Below are 25,653 nucleotides of genomic sequence, written 5' to 3'. Positions count from 1 at the left end.
GATTCTAAATTTAGATACGGCTGGCAGCAAAAGGATGACAGAGGGACTAGCCACCTTTAAATCGGTAAAATTGTTAAGCGGTAAAAGGACAGATCAGCGGTAACTGTTCAAGAAGGAATATAATGTGCTGTCGAACCATGTTATGTCCTTAAGAGGCAAGAGTCTGTCTACTTGCAAAAGATAGACAACATAAAGCTTCAAGTTTTTAGGTGTCCAACAACCTGTCCTGGTCCCCCCATGCAGACACTATAGTTAAAAAATCCCATCAATGCCTCTACTTTCTCAGAAGACTAACGAAATTTGGCATATCAGCTATAACTATCACCAATTTTTACAGATGCACCATAGAAAGCACTCGATTTGGTTGTATCACAGCTTGTTATGGCTCCTGCTCTGCACAAGACCGCAAGGAATTATAAAAGGTCGTGTATGTAGCCCAATCCATCATGCAAACCAGCCTCCCATTCATTGACTCTGTCTACACTTGCCACTGTCTCGGCAAAGGAGCCAGCATAATTAAGGACCCCACGCATCCCGGACATTCTTTCTTCCATCTTCCTTTGGGAAAAAGATACAAAAGTCTGAGGTCATGTACAAACTGACTCGAGAACAGTGTCTTCCTTGCTACTGTCAGACTTTTGAATGGGCTTACCTTGCATTAAGCTGATCTTTCCCTACACCCGAGCTACGCCTGTAACACTACATTCTGCACTCTCTCATTTCTTTCTCTATGAACAGTATGTTTTATCTGTGTAACACCCAAGAAACAATACTTTTCACTGTATGTTAATACATGTGACAATAATAAATCAAATAAAAAAAAATAGATAAGTGCAATAAAGCACAGATCCTGGCAAATGGGAGCAAGGGTAATAGAACAGCAAAAGGTGACTAAGAGATAGTAATAGCTCAAAAAGGGAATATGAATAGAAATTTTCAAGGGATAACACAAAAAAAAATTTTGGAGAGGGTTGCTACAAGAAGTGATCAACGTGATATTGTCAATGAAGATATTGTCAATGATAGATATTGTGAATTTTGTATTGGTATTTATCATAGAGGAAGAGCATAGCGTGCTGAAAATCCCAAAAGAACTAAATTGAATCAGAGCAGAAATTCACCTAAATCAAAATGGCAATTAACAGTATTGAAGAAAATAACAACATTAAAGAAGGTCAAATCCACACACATCGCTTTCATTACTGGGATGCAAAGAAGGTGAGAACATTGCAGAAGCCCTGACTATAATCTTCCAAGTACTTCTGATTCAGAAACCATCCCTCTAGACTAGAAAATTACAAACAACATTGTAATATTGAAGTAGGGTGAGAGATGAAAATACAGTACAGTTAACCTATCAACACATAACAGAAAATGAACAGAATTTATAATGAAGGATGAAATGATTGAACATCTTTAAAGCTTTCAGCAAATCAGAGAGAACAAGCATAGACTTGTAAAAGAGAGGTCATGCCTAATGAATTTTTTTTTGAATAGATAGCTAACATAGCAGACAGGGGAATGTCTACAAATGTAATTTATATGAACCTCCAGAAGACACTCAAAAAGTCCCTCATAAGAGAGTGTTCGATAAAATTGAAGTGCATGGAATTGAGGACAAACTATTCACCTGGTGAGGAGTCTTGATGAGTGGCAGGAGACAGAGGAAGAATCATAAGTAGAAACTGCAACTGGTGAAATGTAACTAATGGTGCCATGCAGAAATTTGTGTCAGGCTTTTGCTACTCACTATATTTAGTGATGACTTAGATGATGGATATCTACAATTGCCAATGGCACAAAAATAAAGACAGTAAAAAGTCTCAGAACACCAGGTTAGAGTCCAACAGCTTTATTTGGCAGCACAAGCTTTCAGAGTGTTGCTCCCAACTCTTCACTCACCTGAAGCACTTCTTACTGTGCTTACCCCAGTCCAACACCTGCATCTTCACAACAAAGATAAAGGGTAGTTTTGGTGGAAGCGGGACAATACAAAGAAGCTAATGAATCATCTGAAGGTGATAATCTGTAGCAACTAGATTTCAGTGTAGGCAAGTGTGAGGTCATTCACTTTGAATCCAAAGAAAGCACAGGTCAGAGTACTTTCTGAATGATAAAAAGCTACAAGCAGTGGAGGTGCAAAAAGACCTTGGAGTCTATCCACATGAATCATTAAGTTAATTAAACAGGACTAATGGAATGCTGGCCTTTATGTCCAGTGGACTAGAATACAAGGGTTTTGAAGTCATGCTACTTTTATACAAGACAGATCGTACCTGGAGGGAGTGGAAAGTAGATTTACTAGAATTTCAAACTGCAAGGAGTTAATACACAAAGTATTGTAATTCCTGAAATTTAGAAGATTAAACAGTGATTTGATCACAATTTTCAAGATAGGGTCGATAGAGAGAAAATATTTATGTTAGTTGGTGTATTTAGGACTAGGAGACATTGCCTGAATATCAGAGCCAGGCCTTTCAGAAGTGTACTCAGGAAGCACTTCCACCAGCAAAGGATGGTAGATGTTTTCAGCTTGCTGATAATAGGCCAATTGTTAACTTTAGATATGAGATTGATAATTTTTTTAATAGCCAAAGCTATTAAGGGTGAAGGGGCAAAGGGGAGTGTATGGAGTTTGATCAAAGATCAGCCACGATCTAACTGAACGACAGGACAAGTTTATGAAACTATTCCTGTCGCTGTCTTCCAGATGAAGAGCCTTCAGCAAAACAAGCTCTGATGCAGCCCTTTTGTATTGGTCAGTTTCCTCCTCATTTTAAGACTGGCGGATGCTGTTCTTTACATTTCCTGCTTTCATCTTAGAAATCTTGTAGCGAATCCTCATTTTGTAATTTAGCAATATCATTCTTTTTGATTATGCAGTTCTAAGGTCATTCAACATCTTAACTTCCTCTCGTGACGGGTAAATCTGCTACCTTTTGTTGTAATCCTCTACTATAGCCTACAAGTGTCTTTCACCGAAAAGTGTTGATACCGTTCCTTTTTACTTATGCTAACTGGCCTGTTGCGTACAGCAGAATTCTCCACATTTGTTTGATATGTATACTTTATTACTAATTTGTTGTTTTTTTCGGGTACATTTTATCATCTCAGAGCCAAAGTTCGGATTTTTGCAGTCGAAAGGCTCTGTAATTTCATTTTGAGTGATTTGACTTATAAGATTTCAGACAGAAAGTATGTACAGTACTTTATTAGAAAAAAGTTACTTTACACACATATATATATATATACACACACACAGACATGCACACATAGCTGAGGCCGGGTGAATATCGATAATGCTACTTTTGGTATTTGAGAAGCTTCGGAATTGCTGTTGTATTCCTAGTGTTTTCATAGCACCGATTGAAAATACAACAACGAACGATCATTCCATGCAGGAATTCCGTTTCTCCTTTAAGAGTGTATTCATGAGGCAAAATCAAAGTGACAGTAATTGAATAATTTGATTTCTTAATTACGCGAGTCGAAATTGCCTAATTCACCCTCCGCACTAGACTTGCTAATGTTGGAGCTGAATTTGCCTTTGAGAAAGTGTGAATTCCAAATAGTAACATTCCAGCCTTGGGAAAACCAGGCGCATCAAAGTAGATAGCTCTCCTTCTCCTCCTCCTCCTTTAGTCAGCATCCCGGATACTGACTTTGTTTATAGGTAGGTTTGAGTGCAAAAGGCGTGAGCAAAACGTCCGTGCCGTGTTACTTGGGTGACTGCGAAGAATTGTAACTGCACATGTAGGAATATTACGGCAATATGTCCTTCCAATGCGATCTCTCGTTTTTTGTTACGGAGCAAAGTCATGGGAGGAAGGGCAACTGAGGTACTTTGCTCAGTAATTGATTGCAGAATGCCATAGTGACAATCAAAAGTGCGCAGCAATTCCATTCCCCCTTTGCTTCCCGCATAATCAAGTTAGAGAAAGGAGATCCTGGAGGCCCGTGTGTGTAAGAAGTTGTTCCAGTAAATATTGTTTTGTGGATTGGGAGCAGCGGCAGTGGAGACACGTTCTGCGATAGGATTGAGCCGGAGAGAGAGACAGAGAGACCCTCCCACTCACCCGCACCTCCCCGCCCCTTTGGACAAGGGAGCTGCGCTGAGCCGGGCTGCCACTCGCTTTGATTGACAAGCCGGCACGGAACAATCAGGGGCTCCCAGCAGGGGGGTGTGGAGCCGGCGAGGAAGCGAATGAGTGAGAGTGGGAGGCGGGAGCTTGGCTCCACATGTGGCAGCGCCGAGAGAGGGAGGGGAGTGGGGGGTTTGTCTCACCTCAGGACAGCGCGGATGGAGGAGCGCTGAGAAAGAGAGCGAGAGCGGGCAAAGCCAGGTGAAGCCGCACTGAGCGGGGGCTGCTGCTTTGCTGGGCGCCAGGTAAACTCTAAATGAAACTGTTTTTCCAAAAACACACCGCCGTGGACAACCTTCCACCCAGCCTGGTTAAAAGAAAGGGAAGTACTCTTTGTAAATTTTAAATGGGTAGTAGTTGGAAGTGAGCCAGTCTCCAGGACTGTTTAAAAACACACACCACCGTGTTTTAAATGGACAAGTCTTCCACCCAGCCTTTTTTCAAAAAAAAGGAAGTCTCTTCAGGAATATATTTTAAATGGATAGTAGTAGGGAGTGAGCCAGTCTCCAGGTGAAATTTGCCTGAGGAATGTAAATGGTAGATTTTTTTTGTTTCACGGGGGAGGGTTGGGATGTTTTTAAAGGTGAGGTTTGTCTTCTCAGTTGGTGCAGTTTAGGGGAGTTTGTTGAGAGTTTTTTGGTAGCCGGCCGAGGTGGATTCTGAGCTACATTCAGCGGTGGAACAATTCACCATAGGCTACATTTGTGCCCCCCTCTCTTATCTCTCTATATTTTTATATAATTTTTTTTTCCAGGTCACATTTCCTGCCCTTGCTGTGTCCGCCTTGATGGGAAATCAAATCGATCGGATCACCCACCTGAGTTACAGCGAGCTGCCCACCGGCGACCCCTCGGGCGTGGAGAAGGACGAGCTGAGGGTGGGGGTCGCCTACTTTTTCTCGGACGAGGAGGATGAGGTGGTGGAGGTGGAGCCGCGGGCTCCGGCCGAGCGCCAGTGGAAGGAGGCGGGAGGAGGAGGCGGAGGGGGCGGCGGTAGGGGAGAGGACGAGCCGGAGCTGCAGCTGGAGGTGTCGGCGGTGGGCGAGCTGGAGTTCTCCGCCTTCTGCCGCCAGGAGTGCATCTTCTCCAAGCTGGGCGGCAGCCAGGACCTGAAGCTGCACCCGGTCAACAGCCTGCTGCCCAGCTGCCGGGCCGGGGACTTGCTGGAGCTGCCGGCCGGCGGGCAGCCCCCGCACTGGGCGGTGTACGTGGGCGGCAGCCAGGTGGTCCACCTGCACCCGGGGCGGCGCGAGATCCGCCAGGAGCACCTGGCCGAGGTGGGCGGCGGGCGCCTGGGGGCCCGGGTGGTCAACACCTGGTACCGCTACCGGGCGCTGCCGCCCGAGCTGGTGGTGCAGAACGCGCGCGGCCACCTCGGCCTCAAGGGCCGCGACGTCTGCTGGAGCGACTCGGAGAGCTTCGCCGCCTGGTGCCGCTTCGGCAAGCGGGAGTTCAAGGCGGGCGGCGAGGCGCAGAGCGGGAGCGGAGAGCGCCGCTACTTCCTCAAGCTGCACCTCTCGGACAACTGGGTGCACACGCTAAACTTTAACAGCCTGGAGGAGCTGATCAGGGAAAAGCGCCGCAAAGACGCCAGCGGGAAAATACGAGTGCTGAAGGAGCTGTCTATACTGAACCACAAATAGCACCTTTTTTTCTCTCTCTCTCGCTCCCTCTTTATTTTTTTATACACACGCACTCTTGTTTTCTCCCCGCCCCGTTCCCCCAACTCACCCAGACCTGTGCTCCTCGGCGCACAAGGAGAGCTCTTGCAGAGAATGTGAAGCCCGAGTCTGAATTGTGGGGGTTACCAGCTCAACTTGACTTGACTCCACCTGGCTGAAAACAGAGACCCATTTTAAGGTGTGAACTTCAAAACCACGTACATTTTCTAACTGCCAGTTCTTACAAAGCCCAACATTCTGTGTGCCATTCTTCATGTTAAGGTCTTAACCTTGGACGCTGCAATATTCCCATTCAGAGATGGTTTTGTTGTCCCTTAAGCTGGCCTTTATGCAGGAATCCTTCCCTATTCTCTATTTTGCTTTTTTTGTGTTCCAATTTTTCTATTTGGGTTGGTGGAAGAATTGCATTTTCACTATTAGAAATAGCAAACCAAATGAAAGTGTTCAGTTTAAGAATTTTTTTTGCCACTTCCATTTCAATATGTATATTTTCGAAGGATTGAGGGGATGGTGTACACAGTTGTCGACACTATATTGCTTAGAAAAATAGCACAGAAATAACATTTGTGAAGATGGCATAAACATGCCAAAAAGATGAATGTGTTTTTGAGCTCTGGGGACTGTCTGTCACTCGGATCTCTTGTCACAGTCTTGCAGAGCACTTCGAAATGACAGAGCATATCAGTGCCTGTAAGCCAGGCACAAGCAGCATCGGTCACAAGAAGCTTGAACATGCCTATCTGTTAAAATGTGCTTTAGGGAACCCTGTTCCCTTTCCTGTATTGAGTTATTTCTCAATGGGAAGCTTTTGGATTGCAGGAATACCAGAGTAACTCTATGGAGAATATTGTTACTATGCAAATGTGAAAGGATTTTTGTGTGTGTGTGTGGGGCAATCCCTTCCCGTTTGTTACCTCCTGCATTTTTGCATTGGTCTGGATTTTGGGCACCACCTCTTTTAAGGAATGTTGTATTGGCCCTGGAGGGAGTGTAGCATTGGTTTACTGGAGTGATACCTAGATTCCAAAGCTTAAATTACAAGGGGAGATTACCTAAACCAGGATTGCATCCTTTCTGGAAAGGGGTGATCTTGTTTCTGCTGATTGTGGAGTGTTAAAACAAGGGAGGAATAGCCACAAAAAAACTTCAGATCTTTGAAGAATGAAATTAGGAAATAATTCTACACGCACAAGGTGGTGGAAGTTTGGAGCTCCTTTGTGAACGGCAACTGATGCTTGATGAATTAATTTTAATTCTAAGATTTGTTATCCAAAGATATTAAAGTATAAGGGACAAAATCGGGTGTATGGAGTTAATACGCCTTATATACCTGCCAATATTTCATTGAATGACAACAGCTTGAAAGGCTAAAGCACTTGTTCCTATATTCACTTCATGTATAGTCCACCAGAGACTTTTTACGGGTCAATGGAGATTGAGTCATTTGTCATCTTATCCAATATTCTGCCCTCTTCCGGCTATCGCTTGTTGCTCGGGCAAAGAAAGCTGAAGTGAGGCTATTTAACCAGATTGAAGAATCTCAGTCGCCCCTAATTACTATAATTAGGGTGAAAATTGATAAATTACCCAAGGTTCACACCAATATACTGATTTATGTAGATCCTGCTATTAGAACAAAATCCAGGCCATTGTTTTTGCTTGGAATGACTCAGCACATTGTAATAGATCTGTGAAGATTTCATACTGTTCTAAGTTTAACTCACCAGGCTGGTTGAGGATCCTTCTCTGACTTACTGGTTAAGGTTTTGGAGCAATAGGATTCTTGCATTAGAATTGGAAATTTGTAACATTTTTTATTTTCAGTTAATTAAAAATCTAGATTGTAATGGGACAGACAATATGAAACAACTTGTTTTCTCTTTTTTGTAATAGATGCAATATCGTCTGTGCTTTCACCTGTGCTGTTTAAGTACACTGCTGGGTTGAAATATTGGCATAGGCTGCTTGGCACTGCAGCCTTGTACGTTTGACAGAGCCCACTGCTGGTTGAAATAGTAACATGAACAACTCCATGCCCTGTAAAAGAGCAGGGCTTCATTTTTTCTTCTAGTAAAAAGCATTATATTCTGCTTTTATTCAGAATATTTTATGCAAGATTTGTAATTTTAAAATTCAAAATAAGGCAAACATGAAAAAGTTCCATTTGCTGTTTTCTACACTCAGTTCTTAACTGGCACCTCATTGGAACAATTAACACCTTTAAATTTATCTAGCCATGGGTCTAGAACCAGAGACCAGTGTTAACAAATGTCCCTTGCCATAATATAAAATCAAAATAAAGTTAAATCTCCGTTAAAGGAAGCTGTCATTATTTCTGTCAATGATAGTTCTATGAACTTAATTTCAAAGATAGACCTTTAACCCCTTGTGCTTAAATAGTAGACTGTATTGTGCCTATTGGCCATTTCACCCTTGCTTATACCCTCAAATTTTATGGATTAGGGCTACAGAAAAGAAAAATTGCAAATTTAATCTTGTACTGCTGTCGAGATTAATTTTTGCCCCAGATTATTGCATCTGACTGCCATATACTCCAGAAATATATCTTCTAACTTCATAGATGATACTAAAAAAAGTTATCAGCTTGGTCAGCTTTTTAAACTCATCTAAGACATGATTGCAAACATCCCTCAATTTCCATAAGACAAATCAATTTAAAGGAATAGGAGAATCTGAAACAAATGTTAGAATATCTCAGCAGGTCTGACAGCATCTGTGGGGAGAGAATAGTGCCAATGTTTCGAGTCTAGATGATCTTTCGTCAGAGTGGAACAGGAAGGTTCACTAGAATCCAGCAAAAAGGCATTTTCTAGAATGAGTCACTTTCTGAGCTGACATTGGTAACTATTTGTATTGTTAGGGTAAACAAAATTTAAATTTGAGTCACACTATATTGAACCTAGCCAGTATCAGCTGGTCTGTGATAAAGAAATCTGTCCTTGTGGAGTAACATGAGATACTTCATTTCAAAAAAAAATCCACACCAGTATTTTCCATTGCATCGTAATAAGACGGTTAGATGGTGTTAGTTAAAGTTAATGCAACTGGAAAATGGCATTTAAAAATGCTAATTTTAGGCCACCTTGTATTTTCTGTAAACAAATTTATTAAGCAACTGAAACCTGGTGACCTCATGCATTCATATTTTAATCAATCTTAGTTTGCACTGGCCTCACAGACTGAACAGCTGCAAAATCTGAGCTTGTGTAAGACATTACTTTTCAGCAGTTTAGTCACAAAACGTGGAAGTACAAATGTAGAAACCAAATCCATTTTCTACTGTGGAGAGGGATGGACAAATGTATGTGTTTTCTTTTCCTGAAGGAACATCCAACAAGATTTTTTTTAGATTTTATTGCTTGATTAAAACATACTAGCTACTGATGTGCATTCCCTTGGCTAATTTAGCCAAGTCATCTAATTCAAGAGTTGCATAGCCAGTAAAGTAGAACTCAAATTCCAGTTGACTGAGTTCATTATTTTGATTAATCTTGTTTATACTCATGCTTGGGCACTGCAGAAAGCCCAGCATCTCCCAAAATCCACTTTTCATTATTTCATATCCTGGTGTGAACTGAGCAAATGAAGTCTTGTATTAGAATTATAAAAATGGCATAACGAAAGAAAACTGCCTTTTCTGACATCATCTCCCCGTTTGTCTAGCCATTTTTATATTGAAGGAACAAGTAGATGCAGCAAACAAGGTGAATGTACCATTCAGTCCAGCACTGGAGCATGTTAAACATGCAGCCAAATTATCTAGGACCAAAAATAAAGATTGAATCGTTTTCTTTTAACATCAATGTAATCGGGTGGCACACAATGTGCTGCTGATTTTTCCCTATCATTCATTTTGTGCAACTGCCTACGATGAATCCATATCTGAAAACCATTGTACCCAGAATTTGTATTTGTTTAGCTCTTTAATGTGATAAAACATTCCAAGGCACTTCGCAGGAGCATTATCAAAAAAAATCTGCAGTCTGGTCACACAATTGGAGGAGTGCAGAGACCTCAGCTAAAATAATGGTTTGATACGTTAATTCAAGCACAAGTTTCTCCAGCAGGAGCCAGTATTTGTACTGGTTTTTTTTGAAAAGGAATATTTATCAACTTTAATGTATACAGTTAGTGTGTACAGTCTCTACCTGTTCAACTTGAATGCTTTGTTTAAAGCAGCTGATCCCTGCTCCCTCATCATCGCTTGGTTCTACTTGTTTAAGAAATTTTTTGCAATGAGCCTTCAAGGAACTTTCTTTGAGTTGAATTTCAGCCAGCCCTTTAGCCATAGTCTTAAGAAATGATAAGCAAAGAAAACATGGAATTTTTTAAAATTTCATTTTAAGTGAGTAATTTCACACTCCCATTGAAATCAGTGGCGGGGGGGCAGGGGGGAGTGGGAGGGTGGTAGGTGCCTGCTGGACTTGGATCCTTTAAGAAATTAGAATGCCCTGAATGGTTCAGATTTTCCCACATGGATCTAGTTTAATGAATGCTGGCCGTTAAAAAAGATTGAATGCTTAGAAAGCAGCCTGCAATCATTGCTGGAGGCTGCTGTGGATAAATGATTGTCATCTTCTCTCCCCCCACCCTGGGACATGAGACCCCAAATTAATGTGCCATCTGCAAATAGATGATCTGTCTGTGGGCCCACAGGCACCAGCAGCTTGCCTAAGCTATTGGAATGAGGCACAAGGCCTGATTCTTGAATCCACCTCGGACCTCCCAGTAGTGGGCTGTGCCTATAATTGTGGATCTGGTTATCAGCCTTAGCCAACCTTACATATATAAAACATATGAATACATTGTATTAAGAAGGTCAGATTTGACATTCAAATCCCTAAACTTTCTAAATATTGTTAGACCAAAGAAAAATATCTTGTTTAATTCTGATCACCAGTATTGAAAAATAAATATAAACAGAAAATGTTGGAAATATTCAGCAGGCAAGGGCAACGTCTGAGCTGTTGTATTTGACCTGCAGCATTAACTCTGTTACTCTCTTTAATGCTGCCTGTCCTGCTGAATATTTTCAGTGTTTAGATTGAGTATCAGCAGTATTTTGTTTTTGAAAAATAAATAGTTGGTCTATATTGAACATGAGGTTCAGTTCCAGTTTAATGCACCAAGGTAATTAGATTCCATGCTACAAGGTAGCAGCTTATATATGTGAACATTAAACCATAAGTAGCCAATGCCACACAATGTAAAATTCACATTCCCAGTGCCCCAAGCTTTTACCTTCTTAGGAATTACTTGTGAAAATTGGAAGTAAAATAATTTTTCTATTTCCAAACCAATTCCAAATATATTTTGGTTGAACCAAAAGGAACTTGCGTTTTGCCTATATTTGCTGCTAGGATCAGGATATTTGTATTACAGATTGATGTTTATACCTGGATTGGAATAATGCTGAGATTCAGGTATGTGTCTATCTGGATCACACTTTCCAAAGCAAAATGTTGCTTTGGATTTATATTTTCAGACCAGGTAATCAACAGATTAACCGTTTGAGAGCATGGTAGCATTTCTACATTTTTTTTCAGTGAAATCTTCTAAAATAGCTTTTGCTGTACAGCATCATTTTCCTGCCTTGTGTCTCACAAAAGGAGATGTGCATATTTAGTGGGTTGTGGGTTAGATGTCAAAAGAAGGAACATTTCGACTAACTCTCTTGTGAAGATGCTGCTTGTTTATTTGTCTTTGAAGTTCTACGCACTTTTTGAAATGAACTTCAAATTGGGTGAGAAAGAGCTCTGATTTTTCCTGTCATCTTCTGTCAGTGCATCATCCTGGCATAGGACAGGTGGGTCATGGAAAGTGAAATGCTGAACTGATCTGGCCATGGTATTTCCTGCCAGAAGTGGTATATAATACATTGGCCAGGTATTTGAGGGTATATTAACATAAAATGCAGATAACAGCATGTTGCATATTTCCCAGCAACGAAAGCTTATTAATACTGGGCAGCAAGATTACTGGTATGCCCCCTGTGTTGGTGATAGGTGCTGAGGAAGGATCTAACTGACCAAATGAAAACAGAAATTTGAAAGTGACGAACTTTTTTTAGCCTTCAGCTGGTACTATTGTCTGCGTTACTATGTGCCAAGACATCAAAACGAGGGAATTCAAAACTAGAAGTCATCAATATAGGATCGTCATAGATAAAACCAGGAGACATGTGTTTATCCAGACTGGATAGAGGGCAAAACTCTGACTTTGTGGGTGTAGTCAAGACAAGTAGAGAAATGCATTTGGAGGAGAAGCTAGATAAATACATGAGCAAGAACTGAATAAAAGACTATGCTGATGAGGTGAGATGAAACAGTAGGAGAAGGCTCATGTAAAGCATAAACATGGCAGAGGCTGGCTGGGCCAAATGGCTTATTTTGGTGCTGTAGAGTCTACAATTTTTATGTAGCAATCCTGCCCACCACCCTCAACCTTAACTAAGGGTACGTGATGGCCTAACCTTAACTTCAATATAAAAGCGAGTAGTGCTGGAATCGGATACCAACAAATGAGTCCGAATGTATCACTGGAGATCTATCACAAATAGTATTTATGAATATGGGGTTCACTGAATGTAGTACATGACTGCAGTTTGCCTAAGTTATTCACAAAAGGGAAAATGCACCTAAGAAACCAGATCTGCCTCTCAAAATATAAGAAAGGGAAGTCACCATTCAGCGCCACTTACTTTTTTAATATTATTTCAGTCCAAAAAAACTTAAGTGCTGTAAATGGGTAATCTAGTTTCTTAATGACTTGTGACTTATTCTTGAATGTGCATCCTTTGGTGAGTCATTTTAAATTGCAGAAAGCATAAGTTGTAATATTAAATTAGCCTGGTTTAAAAATATTTCCACAGGAAATGGATATTCTTAATAAATATCTAATTTAGGTAGAATTAAATTGGCATTTAATAATACCCCAAATAGAATTTATCATGTGTTAAGTGGGCTTTATGTACCCAAAAAAAATTTTGTAAAAGCTATTGTAGTGAGTCTTAAAAATTGCTCATTTTAATAATAGTGTCACATAGTTACTGGAGAGCGGTGCCACAGTAGTATTGTCACCAGACTAGAGATTCAGAATAGCATCTTAGGGATCAGGATTCGAATTCTACCATGGCAGATGGTGAAATTTGAATTCAACAAAAATCTGGAAATAGCCTAATGATGACCAAGAAACGATTGTCAGTTGTTGTAAAAACTCATTTGGTTCACTAATGTCCCTTTTAGGGAAGAAAATCTACCATCCTTACTCAGTCTGGCTTGAATGTGACTCCAGAACCCAGAGCGATTTGGTTGATTCTTAAAAATGCTCTCTGAAATGGTTAGCAAGCATCATTGGATGGGCCATAACTGATGGCCCATCCAGTGAAGCCCACAATCCATGAATGAGTGAATAATAAGAAATCAGTGAAGAAAACCATCTTCTGTTAAGCTTTGGCCTCATCTCCTCAATCGTTTTTGCCCCATCTCCCATTCATGCTTTCTCTCTCCATCTCCCAATCTCTCTTTCTCCTCAGTCTCCCTATCAGTTATCAGTCTTCCATCGTCTCCCTCTTTGACATCCTTTCTGCCTCTTCCTGTCCCCTGTCACCTCATGTGCCATCTGCCCTTTTCAGTCCCACCTTCTTGTGCTCTCTTCCTCTCCTAGTCCCTGCTCACTCATGTCACACTGTGCTCTTCTTTGTCCATGTCCTCTTGCACGCTCCCTACTCTTAATCCACATCCCCTTGGGTGCTTTTTTGCTCCTCCCCAGCAATTTGTGTGCTCCCTGCCCTTCTCTTCCATCTACCTCCCTGTCTGTCCCCTTATAATTCAAGCCCCTCTTTCCGCTGCCCACAATCCGAGTGAAATGAAAGAGAATTTCTGCAGCTGTCCATGTTTTGAGCCCAGTCTATCCACAGGTCCCCTTGGTTTGTGAAAAGAGGAGTTTGAGAAGCAAGTGGAAAAAAGAAGCAGAATCCTGAGTGCCAAACATAGTAAATAATGAAAAATATGGGGTTAAGGTGCAGTTATCAAAACAAAGTTTTAGAATATTTAGAATAGTCTAAATTCATAGCGCTAAGACAGGTGATAACCAATTCAGCCATGCAGAGGCCTACGTCTGATCTGCATGGGAATTGGGTTACTATTAAATGGTTGTTTTGTTTTTATGTAGCTCTAGAAGCCAAATTAAATGTAGGCCTCATTTCAGTATTGAGGTGAGACCACTGTGGTCATTTCAAATGCATGTACTTATTTAAACAAAGCATAGTGCAGAACGTCTAACAGGCAATTCCAGATCTTGAGGCACATTTATCAGAGATTTATTTTCATGATGAAAAAGTTAAGACTTTGTGGCATGCCAGTGCTCCGATTGGCTTGATGCAATAACTAGCCCACTTTCATCCCTGAGGCTTATTTTGGCTAAAATTTGGTGCACAGCTTATCTGTGTGGGGTGTCTTTTATCGCCCCAGGCTTGCCTGATTTAACCTGATGAAACGTGATGAACAAACTTCGGCCCCCAGGCCCCTCTGTTCAGATGTACTGTTGATACAGCTGTCAGAATTCCACTTAATTTGAAGTGTCAAGGAACTTGGGCCTTGACCTGTGTGTGCACAACCCTACAGGAGATCAACTAAGGTATGCTTTGAGTGAACTTCAGTACTTAAGAGTTAAATGGGTTAATGCCTAATAATAGAGGAAAGCTACACATGTGAAATTTACTGATTGTGAAATGAGCTCATGTTAAAATATGTAACAACAAACAAAATCCTGATTAAACAAACTAAGCAAATAGGTTTCTTTTCCTTGGAATACCTTAATCTTCCAGTGAGAAATCTCCCTTTTTGATTTGAAATATCCAGCTGGAGCTTTGCTTCTGTTTGTGTTTTCAGTTTGTTTTAAGGTCATTATTTGTAAAGAAATGGCTGCTTCATTTGGATATAAAGGTTGGCTAATCATGGTTTTACCCTTTGGAGTGATCATATGCTTATGAAATAGATTGTTCCATGGAATATTTTCTGAAGTTTGTAAAATATTTTTCAAAACAGAGCATTTCGGAAACCATTCCGTTTGGTTTATATTCAGTTCTTAAAAGAGAACTGCTGTCTAGCAAGTCGATTAGTTTCATCTGTAAACAGTGGGAGTAACTTTCACTCTGAGGAGAGATGCAGACTAGCAGTTGGATCAATCTCAGCCATTTTACACTATTGTTTAAAGTCATTTTAATTCCATCAATTTCTGTTACATGCATGACAATGGTAAAATTGCATTCCTCTACATGAGGGCACATTGCTGTCATATTAGCTTACATTTCAATGTTTAACTTATTTAAAAATACTTTGTCAACTTTCTTTGACACATTGCAAGATAAATACAGGTGAGGAAGGCCATTCAACCGACTTGGCCAAAGACCGAGCCCATAATCTCCTATTATATTAACCACCTGTCTTAAATGTCTCCAGTAGTTTTACCTTCACTGCCCTCCCCAAAATTGTACTCTAAATTTTCAATCACTCATGTGGAAACATGTCCTGATTAATGGCAGTCTAAAATTTATATTTCCCCAGTTTAACCCAATGTCCTCCATCTCTTTTCAAAGTTTTTGCCATGAACTTATGCTCCAAATTTATCTTTTGAATAGGGTGTAATATATAACTGAAACATCAGTTACTAGCTTGCAAGGGTCAATTGCCAAAGTTTTTTTTGATCAATCGCTCCCCATGATTCAATCCTTTGTCATGAATGAAGCAATTTTGGTGTCCAATCTATTTTCAATAGGAATGGAGCAATAGCCTGGCCAACACCCAAAAGAAAATCTGACTACTGTCTTCATTTTTGCTCCCATTTTGGTCTAGGCCTTGAAATAGATAACCAAAGCTCCACTGGAAGCAAAACCCTGAAACAAATTTAACAGAAATATACAGCAAGGATGCAAAATTTAGTCAAATCAACATCCTTTGAAGGAATTTCTGGCATTTGCAGGATAGAATGGTGTTTTTTTTGGTTGTTGGGGGGGTGTAGGAATTGCATAATGACCAGATTCCTTAAGAAAATACTTGAGTTTAAAAAAAGAGTGGATGCTTTATGAAGCACAGATTGGAGGTGACTTGACACCCCTCCATAATTGGTATGTTCAGCTGGAGTATTCAGTTTCTGGGGAAAGCAGATACCTGAGGGGATGTGGGCTGGCAGTGGTGACATTAATTGGTTGAAATCCTTTAAGTTTTGCCGATGATTTCTTTGGCTCTTTTTATAGTACGAGTGTCCATCACCCCTTTTTTTTCTAACAACGTACTTACATTTGCTCTCACTGTGCCCAATTACAGGTTTGATGTAACACTTTCTGCTTGCTAATGGTTGTTTTGTTCTCTTACAAGGCTTTCATAAAGTACAGTTCAAACATATTTTACATGTTAGAGGTTTCACAGTGCCACTTAAAGCATTCTTTCACACTGCATCATTTTTCACCGATTCTCTCTATCACCCCCTTTTTGTTTCTTCTGTCACAGCTATTTGATTTCAAAGCTATTTTCAGACATGATATAGGACCAGTGCGTTTTTGAAAATCAAATGCAGTAGATATTTTTTATGCCATTTATTATTTCAAGTTTGACTTTTTATGCTACGGTGCATTATTTACTCAGGTCAGTATTACTTCACGAAGCTTTTTAATGCCATGTCTTGCGTCTAGTGAACCGATGTGGATTGGATGTCAGTTTGCAAATGTCAACACTGAACCTAAAGAATCTCGCATATCCCATTGTGGCCAATGTATTAAAGCTGAAAGTCTATGCTATTTAGTTGGCATCTCCAAAATGCACCTATAGTGCCTGAGGAGCATATATTTGAGATGAGTGTTAAGGAAGATAAGCACTATGAAAAATAAATTGATTAGCAGCAAAATGGCCCTCTATTTCCAATTTGTCCTCCCTTTGTCTTTATCAGCCTTCATATGACCAGATTTTAAAGTTATCTCCGCTGTGCAAGAATTCCTATGTTAGCCAGTGAGGAATGGCAATCTGGCCCACCTTGCCGCTGTGGTGCAGCAAAATGCCCTTTCATCATCGTGGCATTACAATATGTAAATAAGCTGACTCCAAACTATTAGGTGGGGTCAGTTTATTTGAACATAGATGTGGTCAGTTCATTGGAAACAGAGTCATTGACGATATGTTGACCCTAGTCCTTTAATCAAAATACAACAAAATGGAAATGAAAAACAAACAAAATTTTGATCTTGGATTGAAATACAATAACAGTATTTACATGTATACTGGAAATAAACATTGCATTTATTATGCAGATTATACTGCCTAAGCGCCTTTAATACTGTAAAAATGGGACATAATTTTTGCCATCAGCTGGATGTTATGACTGACACATCTAAGAACCAACGCCTCTGTCATTTGCCACTTCATGTTTTGTTCTGAAAGCAAAAGGAACAAAATTGAAATGAAGAAGTTTGATTTTTTTTCCCCCCTGTGCTGAAGTGGTGTTCTGATTTTCACATTTGATCACATTTTCATATTTGTATTTATGTAAATGTTAAAAGTGATTTGCTTTCTAAGAGATTAGATCGAAAAGAGAATAATGCAACAGGGGCATTATCAAAATGGTGTAAAGTGAGATAATAGCTCAATTTCTCATTTTGGAGTATGAAATTAATTTTGTGTAGGTGATGGCATACCAAGTCTAATGCATCATTAGAGTCTTCTCACTTTAGAACCTGCAGCCCCCAATATTTACACTTTGTTCATTAAATACATCCCCAAAATAAAATCTGGCAGAGAAGGTTATTTTAAAAAGAGAATAAACTTCCTGAATAAGACTCTTTAAAGAGCGCAAGTTAAAATGAACGTGGGTAAGAATTCTTTGCTATAGAAAGGTGAAAATTGTAGCAGTAACATTGATTTAAAGTAGTGAATATACTGGAATGCAGAATACATTTTTCTTATTACAGATTGACAGCACATGTACAGAGCTGCTGCATTTTGTACAATAACTACAAGTAAACTAATTGTATACAAAGTGAGAATTATGATGAATCAATCTATTAGAGAACAGAGGAGAAACTATTAAGATATAGGTTTTTTTTAATTACCCAAACTGGATTGAATTTTGATTCAAGTTTTGCTTTAACTGGGCAAAAATTATTCCTCTTTGTTTTATTGGTCCCCTGGTGTGTCTTGTATGATTGTAGTGACTTTTTATTTTGCTGTTTTATTTGAAAATTGGTAACAGAGTGGAAAAAATATAAAATGACATGGCTCACCGCAGGTACCAAATCTGGCAGGTTCGAACTTTTAGACTGAAAAATCGAGGCAACGTTGTCTTTTCCCATTTAACTCTTTGCTTAATGAAGCCAAAATGAGGGACTGCATATTAAATAGTCCCCTGTTGGATTCATATGGAAGTAATAACAGATGCTTTTACCTGGAAATGGATTTAAGGTTCTATGTTGTTTACTTTCTACCTGCACCACAGCAGTATGTTGTGTCTTATTTTGTAATTTTCTTGTCAATGGAAATTATTTGCTAAAGCCAGTGGCTGGAATAATTAGAGACCCAATGGTTACATTGGTATTCACACACACTGAAGTGTGCATAATTTAGTCTGCAGTTCTTTGTCAGTATTGGATTTGTGCTTGTAAGTATGCGTGGGTCTGAGATGAAAGCACGTGGGCAGTTTGCAGATAAATCACAGGGCTTTAAATATCAAGGTCGGGGGAAGGTAACACAAGAATGAGATTACAAGCTCAAGAATATCTGATCTCCAGATAAAGACAGGGCATGGAGTTGGGAGAATTATCTTTTTTTAAAAAAAATGCACTTTGATTGTTGATCTGTTAAAACATTCTGTTCAGGGAATATGATCATGTAAATGCACAGATCCATGCTAACCTGCTACAAAGCAAAACTGCTTTCTGTTTGAGCACAATGTATGTTATGGCATTTAAACAATTAATATGCATCACACTGTGCAGATCAAACAAAAATGCAAAATGTGCATCTGTGAAACTGACAACTAGTGTTAAATGTGAAAGACACAAAGTATGTCCTGTAATAAAAATCTATTTTTGCCATTATGTTTGTTTGTTAATGAAGGTGGTGATAAGATTGTTTATTTATAAAGCATGGTACTGATCAGGCTAAGGAAAGTTTTAACCTTTTTGACAATGTCTCATTTTACTTGTCCAAGTTTGGGCAATGTGACTTTTTTCCTCATTGGATCCCCGAAAGTATTATTGGATGTGCTTTATGTTGCTTCAGCACCAAGTCCAAGAATTGTCACTGATGTTCAGTCAACTCTTTAAGCATAGGTATAGTTCTGCTGTTGACACATGGGCATCTTTTGGTTAATAGGTGTCATGTTTGCTCCAAATGTGTGTATAAGTCAGTGGCAAAGTGCCAGCCATGTTTGAGTATGTAGTCTTGGATTAATCATAGAATCCTTACAGTGCAGAAGGAGGCCATTTGACCCATCAAGTCTGCACCATCAACAATCTCACCCAGGCCCTATCCCTGTAACCTCACATTTACCCTACTAATCTCCCTGACATTCCCCAAACATTAACGGGTAATTTAACATTGCCAATAAACCTAAGCCACACATTTTTGAACTGTTAGGAGGAAACTGGAAGACCCAGAGGAATCCCACGCAGACATGGGGAGAATCGGCAAACTCCACACAGTAAGCCAAACAAGGAATTGAACCCAGGTCCCTAGCACTGAGGCAGCAGTGCTAACCACTGTGCTGCCCTATTTATTCCATACACAATGAAGCCTCTGTTTAATATTGAAACAAAAAACTAAACTACCAGAAAGTAATACAAAACAGATAAAAGATCAAGCTTGTTCATTTATGGCAGTGTAGCAGTGCATGCTGGACTAACAACTCTAGTCATGAGTTTAAATCCCAGTCCAGCAAGTTGTGAAATGTAGGTAAATAAATGTGGTCATATTGTGCACTGGCACCAGAAAACAATCTTAGAGGCTGCAGAATTTTCATAAAACCTATTTATTCTGACATTGTGGTTCACTTAATTCCTGTGGAGTGCCATCTTTTCAGATAATAAATGTGGTTGTGCCAATGTTGCCCACAATGTTAATACAAATCCAATAAAAATACACATGCACAGGGAGTAGAAATTATTCCAGTATTATTCTTGTGAAATCAAACTATGCTGTACAGTGATTGTGTAGGATATTAAGTACTTTAGTATTCCCGTAAATGAATAACCTCTCCGGCTTCTTTTATTTGTGTTACATAAATTTAATAAGCCTTAAAATGACATTTCACATGCATGCAAATCTAATTTCAATTAATATTAAAACTGATTTCTACAGTCTTGAGTTATTTTGGTTCTATGATTTTTGGATATTCGAAAGGTTTAAATTTCAGAATGCAATCACATCAGTAAGCATGGAGCTGTGAAAATACAAAACTACAATAACACAATTTAACAGTGACTTTTTTGGAGGATTGAAAATATTTTATTCCTGGGAGTTGTTTACTGAACAAGTTAAATCTGTGAGCAGGACAGAGGAAAGAAACTGTAGTTTAGCATGAACTCAGAAGTTGATACTTCAGACAGGCTCAAGCAAACACATGGTATTAGAATTACAAACTCCTTGGTCAATTAAATAGAACCATAGAACACTACAGCACAGAAACAGGCCTTTTGGCCTTCTTGGCTGTGCTGAACCATTTTTCTGCCTAGTCCCACTGACCTGCACTTTGGCCATATCCCTCCACAAACCTCTCAGCCATGTACCTGTCCCAAGTTTTTCTTAAATGTTAAAAGTGAGCCCGCATTTACCACTTCATCTGGCAGCCCATTCCACGCTCCCACCATGCTTTGTGTGAAGAACCCATTCCACGCTCCCCCCGCCGGCCAGTATTCCCTTTAAACTGTTCCCACTTCACCCTTAACACATGTCCTGTAGTTTTTTTTTTCCTCCCCTAGCCTCAGTGGAAAAAGCCTGCTTGCATTTACTCTATCTATACCCATCATAATTTAATACACCTCTATCTCCCCTCATCTTCTATGCTCCAGGGAATAAAGTCCTAACCTATTCTCTAACTCAGTTTCTCAAGTCCTGGTAACACCCTTGTAAATCTTCTCTGCACTCTTTCAACCTTATTAATATCCTTCCTGTAATTAGGTGACCAAAACTGTACACAATACTCTAAATTCAGTCTCACCAATGTCTTATATAACCTCACCATAACATTTCCACTCTTGTATTCAATACTTTGATTAATAAAGGCCAATGTTCCAAAAGCACTCTTTACAATCCTATCTACCTGTGACACCACTTTTAGAGAATTATGTATCTGTATTCCCGGATCCCTCTGTTCTACTGTACTCTTCAGTGTCCTAACATCTACCTTGGTTTGTCCTTTCAAAGTGCAATACTTCACACTTGTCTGCGTTAAACTTCATCTGCCATTTTTCTAGCTGGTCCAAATTCCTCTGCAAGCTTTGAGAGCCTTCCTCACTGTCCACTACACCTCCAATCTTTGTATCATCAGCAAATTTGCTGATCCAGTTTACCACATTATCATCCAGATCATTGATACGGATGACAAACAACAATGGACCCAGCACTGATCCCTGTGGCACACCACTAGTCACAGGCCTCCACTCAGAGAAGCAATCTTTCACTACCCCTTGCTGGCTTCTTCCATTGAGCCAATGTCTAATCCAATTTACTACCTCTCCATGTATACCTAGTGACTGGACCTTCCTAACTAACCTCCCGTGCGGGACCTTGTCAAAGGCCTTACTGAAGTCCATATAGACAACATCCACTGCCTTCCCTTCATCCACTTTCCCGGTAACCTCCTCGAAAAACTCTAATAGATTGGTTAAACGTGACCTACCACGCACAAAGCCATGTTGACTCTCCCTAAGAAGTCCCTGCCCATCCAAATATTTGTAGATCTTATCTCTTAGTACTACTCCAATAATTTACCTACTACTGATGTCAAACTTACCGGTATATAATTTCCCGGATTACTTTTTGAGCCTTTTTTAAACAACTGAACAATGTGGGCTATCCTCCAATCATCCGCACCCGTGGATACTGACATTTTAAATATATCTGCCAGGGCCCCTGCAATTTCAACACTAGTCTTCAAGGTCCAAGGGAATACCCTGTCTGGTCCTGGGGATTTATCTACACTGATTTGCCTCGACAGCAAGCACCTCCTCCCCTTTTAATCTGTGTAGGTTCCATGGCTCCCTCCTTGATTGCCTTATTTCTGTAGTCACCATGCCAGTTTCCTTATTTACTAAGGATGCAAAAAACCCATTTAATATCTCCCCCATTTCTTTTGGTTCCATACAAAGCTGGCCACTCTGATCTTCGAGGACCAATTTTATCCCTTACTATCCTTTTGCTCTTAATATACCTGTAAGAAGCTCTTAGGATTATCCTTAACCTTGACTGCCAAAGCAACCTCATGTCTTTTAGTCCTCCTGATTTCCTTTAGTTTCTTGCACTTTTTATACTCAAGCATCTTATTTGTTCCTTGTTGCCTATACATGTCATACATTTAAAAGCTGCCGTCTAATGCTTCAGTTGTAAAGAACGTTGGTTAGACTGCATTTGGAGTACTGCGTCCAGTTCTGGTCACCTTACTACCAGAAGGACGTGGAGGCTCTGGAAAGGGTGCAGAGGAGGTTTACCAGGATGTTGCCTGGCATGGAGGGGCTGGGTTACGAGGAAAGGTTGGAGAAACTGGGACTGTTCTCCTTGGAAAGATGGAGATTGAGGGGGGACATGATAGAGGTATGTAAGATACTGAAGGGAATAGACAGAGTCAATAGTGAGAGACTGCTCCCTAGATTGGTAACAAGTACAAGAGGACATGATTTAAGGGTGAGGGGGGAGAGGTATAATTTGGATATGAGAGGAAGGTTCTTTACGCAGAGAGTTGTGGGGGTATGGAACGCGCTACCGAGTAGGGTGGTAGAGGCGGGAACGTTGGACTCGTTTAAGGTTCAGTTAGATAGGCACATGAGTGAAACGAGGATGGAGGGTTATAGTAGGGGTTATTAAATAAGGGTTAGAACCTCGGGAGACACCGGAAAGGCAGGCTTGTGATTAACGTTTTTGTCTTTTTATTCCGCAGGTGGAGGTCCACCTCGTTTTCAAACGAGGGGCATGCACACGGTGGGTCGTGCGTGGGCTGCTCTTGGAGGTTCCGGGAGTGGCCTAGTACTTCGTGTTGGTGTGTGTGCTTGATCCTGGACTGGTAGACAGGCGCCGCAACAGCTCGGTGACTAGCACTGCTAACTGTGCAGATACATGGATTTGGGCCTGTGTCTGTGGGAGTTTGTGCATTCTCCCTGTGGATGCGTGGGTTTCCTCCGGGCACTCCGGTTTCCTCCCACACCCCAAAGGTGTGCTCTTAGGCTGATTGGTTTTACCAAATTGACACTATTCTCCCCCGAATCTGGCTAAGTCAAGGGTTCTATTTGTAGATACGCAGGGTAGAATAGGTGTAGGGTGATGCGGCGGCGCTGGCTTGTTGGGCCGAAGGGCCTGTTTCCCGTGCTGGGTTGTTCTTTGTTCTTTGTTTGTATCTCTGCAACTCTGATAGAATATCCCGCGAACCAAGGTTCCTTATTCTTATTCACTTTGTCTTTAATTCTGACAGGAACATACAAACTTTGACTCTCAAAATTTCTCCTTTTTGAAGACCTCCCACTTACCAATCACATCCTTGCCAGAGAACAGCTTGTCCCAATCCACGGTTTTTAGATCCTTTCTCATTTCTTCAAATTTGGCCTTTTTCCAGTTTAGAACCTCAACCTGAGCACCAGATCTATCTTTATCCATGATCATGTTGAAACTAATGGTGTTATGATCACTGGAACCTAACTGTTCCCCTACATACTCTTCCATCACTTGCCCTAATTCATTTCCTGTAGGAGATCTAATATTGCATCCTCTCTAGTTGGTACCTCTATATATTGATTTAGAAAATTTTCCTGAACACATTTTACAAACTCCACCCTGTTTAGGCCTTTAACAGTATGGGACTCCCAATCTATATGTGGAAAATTAAAATCCCCTACTATCACAACATGATGTTTCTGGCATTTGTCTACTATCTCTGCAGATTTGCTCCTCCACTTCTCGCTGTCTATTGGGTGGTCTATAATACAACCCCATTAATGTAGTCATACCTTTCTTGTTTCTCAGCTCCATCCATATGGTCTCAGTAGACAAGCCCTCTAATCTGTCCTGCCTGAGCACTGCTGCAACATTTTCCCTAACCAGGAATACCACCCCTCCATGCATCCCCACCACCCTTCATCCCTCTGCCTCTATCACATCTGAAACATCGGAACCCTGGAACATTGAGCTGCCAGTCCTGCCCCTCCTGTAGCCAAGTTTCACTAATGGCTATGTCATAATTCCATGTGTCAATCCATGCCCTCAACTCATCTGCCTTCCCCACAATACTCCTGGCATTGAAATAGACATACCTCAGACGATTATTACCACCACACACAACCTTTCTATTTGTGATTTTAACCCATTTTAAAATAGATGGGTTAAAATATTCACTTTGTCAGTGTTGCTGCTGATATATTTGTACTTGCTCTATTGGAAGGAGGATCACAATGTGTGATTTAATCTCAGCTCCTGTTAAAGCAACATGCAAACTTGGTGTTGCCTGCTTATCATGATAGTAGAGTCTGGAACCTGCTGACACATGGCTAGCCTGCACTTGGTAAAGGAAACACCTCGCTAAGGAGAAGCACGCTTGGGCTACAAAGGTTGCTGGTGCAGAGTAGGGACGGCATTGTGGGAAGAGGAGTGGAAACGGAGCAACAAAACAGAGCTCACAGACTCTCTGATATGGCGCTGGAAGAAAGTGGTTGTGTTGACTTAAGGGATCAAGAGGCCCTCGAGGCACATCCCATGAAAGTACTGGGAGCAATTGCCTAAGTCTGTCAATTCCCAGAGTGTACCCCTGAGGAATTAGCTGCATTTCTAGAAAAAGATCAATGATCTTCAGTAAGGGTTTGGTGGGGGGAAGGGGGTCTAAGATCAGTATCTTCAAATGACATCCATCTCTTGTATGTGCCACAAGTCTGCAACTCATCAGGACTCATACCAACATTCTGATGCTCCATCTTGCCCTCACATACATTTCCCAATGCTGCTAGCTGCACATGCACCTCTATCAATTTCCACATACATCCAGCTATTCTGCTTAAGTCGTTACGTTACCCAAAGACTTTGCAATTCATTAACCGACATTCTTCTCTCTCTTGCAGGACGGGGTTGCACAAAGAGGAACAGATAACCAATGGATTACTAGGATGTCTGCTCCTTTTGGAAAAGGTGGTGCTGTGTATCATGGGACTGGTAGTAACTGAGGCTTCTGTGTCTGGCATTACTGAAAACACTAAGGATTACATTGTTTTCATGCCTATGTTCCTTCACAAATCCCACTTAACCAATATTCTGCTGTCACCTACATAGTATAAGTTGCAGATGGTGTGAATGTAAATCTCTTGTATTCCAATTCATCCCAACCACACTCTCCTCTTTTGTATTTATGCTTTCAAAGATCCAAAATTTGCTGCCAAACTATGTAGTCTCACTACGAAAGGAAAGGCTGTAGCAAACGTGAATCAGATAAAAGCATACACTTGTAAGAATTGTGGGGCAAAAGGCAGCGTGTGAGATAGCTTCCCCGAGGCTGGCAGGTGAGTTCTTCTGCAGAGCATTGGGGTGAGGATTTTGGTGTGGCTTGCAGGCGAAGACTGGTGGTAACTATGCA

At 40.6% G+C, this 25,653-nt stretch overlaps 1 protein-coding gene across 2 annotated transcripts; it reads left to right on the top strand.

Annotated features, from left to right (window-relative positions):
* The first annotated feature begins 4,264 nt into the window (after positions 1-4,264).
* lratd1 (LRAT domain containing 1) lies at positions 4,265-25,543 on the top strand. Of its 2 annotated transcripts, XR_013887001.1 has the most exons (3): positions 4,265-4,387; positions 4,897-6,001; positions 25,145-25,543. XR_013887001.1 is itself a non-coding variant. In XM_080192175.1 (2 exons), exon 2 carries the CDS (start codon positions 4,930-4,932, stop codon positions 5,782-5,784), a length of 855 nt encoding a protein of 284 aa, XP_080048301.1. In that variant the 5' UTR covers positions 4,265-4,387; positions 4,897-4,929; the 3' UTR covers positions 5,785-7,692. The 2 variants fall into 2 exon arrangements, 1 of the variants encoding a protein (XP_080048301.1); XM_080192175.1 differs by lacking the exon at positions 25,145-25,543 and having other exon boundaries at positions 4,897-7,692.
* Positions 25,544-25,653: the final 110 nt, after the last annotated feature.

This window comes from Carcharhinus amblyrhynchos, chromosome 7 (assembly GCF_965287045.1).
Source record: "Carcharhinus amblyrhynchos chromosome 7, sCarAmb.v2.hapA, whole genome shotgun sequence".
Taxonomy (NCBI): Eukaryota; Metazoa; Chordata; class Chondrichthyes; order Carcharhiniformes; family Carcharhinidae; genus Carcharhinus; species Carcharhinus amblyrhynchos.
This window is presented reverse-complemented; position numbering and strand designations above follow the sequence as displayed.